The sequence below is a fragment of the Procambarus clarkii genome, chromosome 70 (assembly GCF_040958095.1).
Source record: "Procambarus clarkii isolate CNS0578487 chromosome 70, FALCON_Pclarkii_2.0, whole genome shotgun sequence".
NCBI lineage: Eukaryota > Metazoa > Arthropoda > Malacostraca > Decapoda > Cambaridae > Procambarus > Procambarus clarkii.
The window spans coordinates 965,788-974,113 of NC_091219.1; the positions used below are offsets into that span (position 1 = coordinate 965,788).

An 8,326-nucleotide genomic window follows, 5' to 3' on the forward strand; every position below is an offset into this window, starting at 1 on the left:
ACCCAGTCTTCAACTACTTCAGTGTTGGGAAGAGCAGTTGGTTCAGGAGGATGTGGATGAAAAATACGTTCCCAATGGTGTTTGAAAATGTTAAGTACTTCGTCAGGTTCGGCGATTTTGTTATTTTGTAGAAGGTATTTAAATGGTGTATGAACTGATCCTTGTAAGCGTTTGATTTGTGTCCAGAATTCCTGTTGTGTCAGTGTTCTGTGTTGTTCTGATTGTTCAATGAGGTGTTTCCAGTGTTTTGTGTGGTCTTACTCTAGGCTGTTGAGGATATGGTTTTTTAGTGTTGTGAGGTCCCAGAACACTTGTCCCTAGCGATGTTTGTTGTATAGGACTCGAGAGTGATGATAAGCTAGGAGGCGTTTAGTGAGAACGGAAGGGTTGACAAGTGAAATGTGGTTTGTGTGTTGTGTTAGGAATGGAGATGTTTGCTGCATGTATGTTGCGTGCTTGTGTGTCACTGTCAGTGTGATGTTTGGCATTGTATTCATAAGTGAGATTAGTATCATCAATGTGATGTTTGAACATGTCCCAGTTTGCCCTGAAGCATGAGAAACGATGAGTGGTGGGGAATGTCGTGTCATCAACCCCCAGAGCCTCCCTGGCGGCGTAGTGCCTTACACATATTACCAAGAGCCTCCTGGCCTACAGTAGTTACGTCTAGATGATAAGAAAAAGTCCAACAAAAATTATTAGATGACTGGGGCCAAATTATAAGCATGACACCAGAATATATTCATACAAATTCACCCAGAACAAAACTCCCAATAGCACTTATGAGCCAGCTGTCACTAGGCTCCAGCACCTGGTTACTGTGGTACACTAGTTCCTTGCTGGCCTTAAGGTCTTAACAAGGTGCGGGGGTGACAGTCCAGCACCTGGTTACTGTGGTACACTAGTTCCTTGCTGGCCTTAAGGTCTTAACAAGGTGCGGGGGTGACAGTCCAGCACCTGGTTACTGTGGTACACTAGCTCCTTGCTGGCCATAAGGCCTTAACAAGGTGCGGGGGTGACAGATAGCACTGATGGGGTGGGGGGGGGGGGGTGGTCAAGTCTCAATAAGGACATCAAAAATCTCAGTCATGTCTTCTCCTGCCCACAACACTAAGTCGTCTAGGAACGGGCAAGGTGCCCCCCCCCCTCCCCCCAGCAGAGTCAACAACAGCTTGACACACAAAAGTCACCAACCACAGTTCCAAAAAAGATCCCACTGTGAAATCCACTGGTCACCCTGATCCATCACCTTGGTAATGCATCACTGGCATCATCGGCTTAACATAAATGTTGATACAAAGTTCTCCAACACAACACCATGTACAAAACTAGCCAGAGCTCAGACCACGTGAGTGTTCCACCTTCCAACACTGGCCAGTGATGTGGCCTCGGCGAGCCCGGGGGGCGGGGGGGGGGGGGGCGGCAAACATCAGTGCCAACTTCTCTACCTTCCAACACTGGCCAGTGATGTGGCCTCGGCGAGCCGGGGGGGGGGGGGGCGGGGTGCGGCAAACATCAGTGCCAACTTCTCCACCTTCCAACACTGGCCAGTGATGTGGCCTCGGTGAGCCGGGGGGCGGGGTGCGGCAAACATCAGTGCCAACTTCTCCACCTTCCAACACTAGCCAGTGATGTGGCCTCGGTGAGCCGGGGGGGGGGGGGGTGCGGCAAACATCAGTGCCAACTTCTCCACCTTCCAACACTGGCCAGTGATGTAGCCTCGGCGAGCCAGGGGGGGGGGCGGGGTGCGGCAAACATCAGTGCCAACTTCTCCACCTTCCAACACTGGCCAGTGATGTGGCCTCGGTGAGCCGGGGGCGGGGGGGGGGGGGGGGTGCGGCAAACATCAGTGCCAACTTCTCCACCTTCCAACACTGGCCAGTGATGTGGCCTCGGCGAGCCAGGGGGGGTGCGGCAAACATCAGTGCCAACTTCTCCACCTTCCAACACTGGCCAGTGATGTGGCCTCGGTGAGCCGGGGGCGGGGGGGGGGGCGGCAAACATCAGTGCCAACTTCTCCACCTTCCAACACTGGCCAGTGATGTTGCCTCGGTGAGCCGGGGGTGGGGGGGGGGGCGGCAAACATCAGTGCCAACTTCTCCACCTTCCAACACTGGCCAGTGATGTGGCCTCGGCGAGCCGGGGGCGGGGGGGGGGGGGCGGCAAACATCAGTGCCAACTTCTCCACCTTCCAACACTGGCCAGTGATGTAGCCTCGGCGAGCCGGGGGGGGGGAGGGTGGCGGCAAACATCAGTGCCAACTTCACAAATCATAACCGTCAATATTGAAACAAAAGTTTTAACTTTACAATGTATAGTATAACACAATAGACTCTTGAGCATACACAGATGCTCAGTACACCTGTATATAAGACCCACAGTATAATATTATACATGCATATAAGCACAACACTAAGAATATAATATGAAAATATATGTTCAGAGAATTCAAAGTAATCAGATTGGCAATTCTTCAAATCAAATTAAATTAAATCAAGTCAAATGTTTATTTAGGTAAAAGTACATACATACAAGATGAGTTACAAACATAATGTTGGATTTCTAGATAGACCGTTGTGTACATACTGTGGAGGCGGTGGCCTAGGGGGTTATGACCGACCAGCCACGTGGTAATCAATATACACAGAAATGGGTAGAAAACGCGGAAAACAGTTGATCACCTTGAGCTGAAGTCTTCTCGGGGCGGGCTGAAGTCTTCTCGGGGCGGCTGAAGCATTACTATGGCTTCTCAGGGGCGAGGATGGGCGAGGGTCAATGGTAGCTAGTCAATACGAGGTGCTGGATGACCAATGTCCAGGAGGCGTCACTAACAGGTGTGTCTTCGCTGCGGTGCGGTTCTTCTCTGCTCTCTTCTGTCGCCTCAGGGCATGCGCGTGGGTGATGCGCAGATGCACAGCGTCGGACTGCCGTCCACCAATCAGGAGCGGCTAACATAAGAAATATTCCCTGGCGGGCATTTTGAATGTGGTTCCCTCCACACTCCCCCCCCCCCCCCCCTATAAAACAAGGCGTGTATTAGAAACTTAATTTAACTTAAAATGTTCTTTATGAACGGACCCTCCACCGGCTTCACATTGAGGGCTGGAATAGTATGTATAATAACGGAAGAGAATGTCTGGTTTAACTAAAAAATAGAATACACGGTGACTGGTTTATTATTTATATATTTATGATCTACCTTTGAGATAGTATTGATCCTTGGTTCTTTTTAACACTACACCAAGGTGATATTTAATTTATTCTTATAACTATAAAATTATATATAATACCCGTATGCAATTACTTCCTTGCATCCCCTCACTTATATATGGGTTAACCGATTATAAAGCCCTAGAGCAGGCAAGCAGGGGGTTGAAGACAGGGGCGAGGATGCAGAAATCTTGAGCGAGGAACTGGAGACGAGGTGAAGAGGGGAGATGAAAGATCGGTGGCCCAACCACCGTGGGTGAGAGTTACAGCTGATGCTGCGGTTTGGTGGTAGAGTGGAGTGCTCATGGGTGCTCGCTGATGTGTCTTGTAGGAGGCAGGGCTTCTCGTCTCGGTGTTCTTTTCAGCTTTGCGTTGGTGTTCTACTGATTCCTTGATGTACTCGGGCGCAGATCGTCGGTGTTTTTCTTCTTCCCAGGCCTCCTGGCCTGTTTGTTGGTCTTGCTTCGTGTTGATACGGTGAGGCTATCGTTGGAGGCAGCTTCCAGCCGGAAATCTTCTGTTGTGTTGGGTTGCTTCACTGGAGGAGGTGGTGTTCCCACCGAGACGTCCTCATCTGATGAGTCAGCTGAGTCAGGAGTAGATGCAGTGAATCTTGGAGGTTGAGTTCTTGCCTGTTGAGGCTTAATGGGAGTTACAGCTGATTTAGGGCGTTGAGAGGGTTCGCACACGAGAGATGGAACTGTATCAGTAGTCGATAGTGGAGGCGTTGGCGTCTGGGTGGCTTGTGATGAAGTTGCTGGAGGAGCAGGCTTTGCTGTTGATAGTAGATCCGTGAGCACGGCGGCGTTCACGGTGATGTCAGGGACCAAGACTGTATCTTGAGAACTTGAAGTGGTGTTGGTGAAGACTTCTTCTGGAACTATGAAAGCTGGAAGACCATTTGCTTTGTATAGAATATTTAATATTCTTACGTATTCCTGGGGGTTATTGCAAGCTATCATGCTGGCCGCCGATGTTAATGCTTGAACTGTGCTGTTCAGTGGTCGGTTGGTGTGGGCCGGGGATGATGGCTGGCTAGACCAATCGCTGGTTGGCGTTTGGGAGCTGGCTCCCCATTGGCTGGTAGTAGCAGTGGGACGTCCTCCCGGAAGCAACACGTTCTCGCAAATTCGTATAGACATTATTGACTTATTAAATAAGTGCATAGGTGACATACTAAACATAATAGATACCCTTAAAAAGCTTCATAGAAAACACCGACCTTACCTAACCTTGTTAGTATGTTAAGATAAGCATCTTATAGCTTCGTAATTACAATTGTTACTTAACCTATTATAGGTATAGGTTAAGTAATAATTGTAATTACGAAGCAATAAGATGCTAATCTTAACATACTAACAAGGTTAGGTAAGGTCGGTGTTTTCTATGAAGCTTTTTAAGGGTATCTATTATGTTTAGTATATCACCTATGCACGTAGTTAATAAGTCAATATTGATTACGAATTTGCGAGAACGGGTTGCGGAAGCTCCGGGAAAATGGCGGCTTGGGCGTTGAAACCTGAAGTAGAGGTGGTCGGTGATTGACTTGTTGCTTCCGAGGTACTGGCTCCGGTTGCAGATGGGGATTTCTCCATGTTTTTAATGACGTCTTGTCTATGAGGACAACGTATGGAGATTGCCGGATGGTCGCCTTTGCACAGCAAACAGCATAGTGTTTCAGACTTGCAGATGGAGTAATGATGGTCAGCTGAGCAGAGGCTACACTTCTGAATACGCTGGGTACATCTGCTGGTGGAGTGGGTGTACTCGTAGCACCGGAGGCACTGGTTGACCATGTGGAAACGTTCCATCTTTACACGGAATGACGGAATGTGAATACCAAAGCTGTAAACACCATTTCTGGTAGCCATAGTAGCCGCAGCTACTGTCTCGAAGGTCAGCTTCAGGGAGCGATTTCTGTTGAAGTGAACTTCGTGAAGCCCTAAGTCCGGGTTTGATGCCTTGAAGTCGTGCATGAACGCTCTTCATCAGCTTCATCTTGTTCCACGATCCATTGGCTGAGATCATGAATAACGACAGTGTTCAGCCAGGTACTGGCGTGGGAAGTTGAGACGAAGGTGTTGGTTGGAGAAATTGGCGCTGAAAAACAGAAGTTTGTCGACTTCCTCCTCACTATAAAAGAAGAGGATGTCCGTGCCTTCCTGTTTGATGTCGTTGGGTGTCACTCCTGCAATGTCTTTAAAAAGCTTCAGAAGAGATGTCTTGGAGAATGGTTGCTCGTTAAGGGGCGTTCCCCGGATCTTGTAGCGTTTGTGACGCATGATGAGCTTCCTGGTGGCCGATGGGTCTCTCTCAAAGACTACCCGTCACTGGAGATGGCCTCCCGTCTCTACCCAGCATAAAACACCAAGTTAGGAGTGGGGTCTGACCAGCTAGAGAGACGCAAGTCTGCTGCCAATTATTTACCCACCCGGCAGTGCTGGGTGCGAGAGAGAAGAGCTGGAGCAACGAGAACACGTCCGGCCGTGACGGTTGCCAGTTGCTGAGTCTGTGATCTGTGATCATATATGGGTACTTATGATTATTTTATCTCTGGGTTAAATTAGATTCTTTAAATTTTCATTCTTTAAATTTCCTATATTTACAGTTAGTTATTTATATTCATACTTTGTACATTCAGACTACACTACTTTTTTTTTATTATTATTGTTTTATCTACACAAGATTGAACAGCCTATGACCGTTCTCGGTAGTGATCTTGGCCAAGAGCTCTATGTTTAGAGTGGGCAGGACAGGCTGTAGATCCCACATGATGTAGTTGCTGATTAAACTGTCAGATGAGTAAGTAACGCTCGCGGTGCAGCAAGCTGTACTTGATGAAAATGCAGAGATGATCGCGGTGAAAATCATAGCTGAAGTGAGGTTGTTGGGAGCGTTCCATGACAGGTGGCAGCGGCCCACACCATGCAGCAGTAGCAGTAGAGGTCCAGTGAGAGTCCATGTTGTAGTCCATCGTGGCTAGGTATCGTCGTCCACACCATGCAGCAGTAGCAGTAGAGGTCCAGTGAGAGTCCATGTTGTAGTACATCGTGGCTAGGTATCGTCGTCCACACCATGCAGCAGTAGCAGTACAGGTCCACTGAGAGTCCATGTTGTAGTCCATCGTGGCTAGGTATCGTCGTCCACACCATGCAGCAGTAGCAGTAGAGGTCCAGTGAGAGTCCATGTTGTAGTCCATCGTGGCTAGGTATCGTCGTCCACACCATGCAGCAGTAACAGTAGAGGTCCAGTGAGAGTCCATGTTGTAGTCCATCGTGGCTAGGTATCGTCGTCCACACCATGCAGCAGTAGCAGTAGAGGTCCAGTGAGAGTCCATGTTGTAGTCCATCGTGGCTAGGTATCGTCGTCCACACCATGCAGCAGTAGCAGTAGAGGTCCATTGATTTTTTTTTATTAACACATTAGGTACATCTGCATTAGTGCAGCTACCCTAGACTATATGAAGTGGAGTACAGTGTGTCAAAAAAGCTAACTAGGTGATGCTAAAAAATCCCCATCACACAGGATGGTTAGTCATACAGAGGCATGTGATAAGCGGTCTGCACTGGCAGACTCCGGATGCATTTTGAGGATATCATCAACACAAGATTGAATAAGGTAGCAGTGGTAATACAAGTCCCCATCTCGCAGGATGGTTAGTCATACAGAGCCATGTGTTTAATAGCCTGCACTGGCAAATTTTTGGTATACTGTGAGGATATCTTCAAGTATACGAGAGTGAATAAAGTAATTGCAAAGCTCCAGGTACCTCATGCCAACTGGTCTGAAAGGTCTAATAACTGGGCATTCAGTGATGTAGTGCGAGAGATCATGCCGTAGTTCCTGCTCAGAGTTTGCAACTGGAGTGCTCAGGATTTGGAGATCCGTCACCTGTAGCCACCTGCCACAGGTAACGGTAACCCAACCTGATCCTTGCAACCACTGTGTCGCAGTCTAGTGGACGTTTTGTGCTGTCCATAGATGCAGGTTTCAGATCTGAACAAATCATAGCTTTTTATACTAGTACTTTCAGGTCGTTGGGAGTCAGTAAGTTCTTCCCTATCAGATCTGAATGTTTGGACCAATACAGTTTTGACAGTAGAGATGGGGATACCTAGATCTAATTCAACTTCATCCTTGTTACACGCTAATTTGGCTGCAATATCTGTCTCATTATGATGGGTTATATTTAGGTCCAGTGAGAGTCCATGTTGTAGTCCATCGTGGCTAGGTATCGTCGAAACTCTCTGGGGTCACCAATGTAACGTACGGTTATGTTACGTTGTTGGGTAGATTAGATACTCATTGTTTAGTGAGTTTTCATATTTATTTATTAGTCTTGATAACAGTAGTCGGTTGGTGGCGTTGTCGCAAACGTTGAGACGGAGTTTGGAGCAGAGCAGAGAGCTGAGTGTGGCCGGAGTCGCGGAGCTCTATGTGGGAGAGCGTGGCAGCTCGATTGGGAATTGAGTGTCTGAACTTGGGGAGCGAGAACGTTGTAGCTGGATGTGGTCGTAGTCTGCTGTCTGGTCTGTGTCAAAACTGTAGCGTCTTGGGGTCGATTAGAACTGTACACGCAGAGTGCTACATTGTTGACTGGAAATTGTAGTGTCGACTATTCCGATGATGATGAAGATTAAGCCACCCAAGAGGTGGCACGGGCATGAATAACCCGTAAGTGGTACAATTTTTGTTTTCTCAGTTTTCTCAGAAACCCAAATTTCTTTTTGAAATTTGGAAAAATATATAAATTCAGCAAAACGTGGTCTATTAGGCAAACCGGGCCTTGCATAGTAGGCCAAGTACAACGTTCTGGCTGCTAGGTACAACATATATATATATATATATATATATATATATATATATATATATATATATATATATATATATATATATATATATATATATATATGTCGTACCTAATAGCCAGAACGCACTTCTCAGCCTACTATGCAAGGCCCGATTTGCCTAATAAGCCAAGTTTTCATGAATTAATTGTTTTTCGGCTACCTAACCTACCTAACCTAACCTAACCTAACGTTTTCGGCTACCAAACCTAACCTATAAAGATAGGTTAGGTTAGGTTAGGTAGGGTTGGTTAGGTTCGGTCATATAT

The 8,326-nt window shown here is 47.3% G+C and overlaps 1 protein-coding gene across 1 annotated transcript; it reads right to left on the minus strand.

Moving 5' to 3' along the window:
• Positions 1 to 3,590: 3,590 nt before the first annotated feature.
• On the minus strand, positions 3,591 to 4,352 carry LOC138356131 (uncharacterized). The gene has a single exon (XM_069311876.1). The coding sequence runs from the start codon at positions 4,350 to 4,352 to the stop codon at positions 3,591 to 3,593; it is 762 nt and encodes a 253-aa protein (XP_069167977.1).
• Positions 4,353 to 8,326: the final 3,974 nt, after the last annotated feature.

Coding starts and splice junctions, on each gene's coding strand:
- LOC138356131 (XM_069311876.1), bottom strand. CDS start 4,352: ATGTCTATACGAATTTGCGAGAACGTGTTGCTTCCGGGAGGACGTCCC.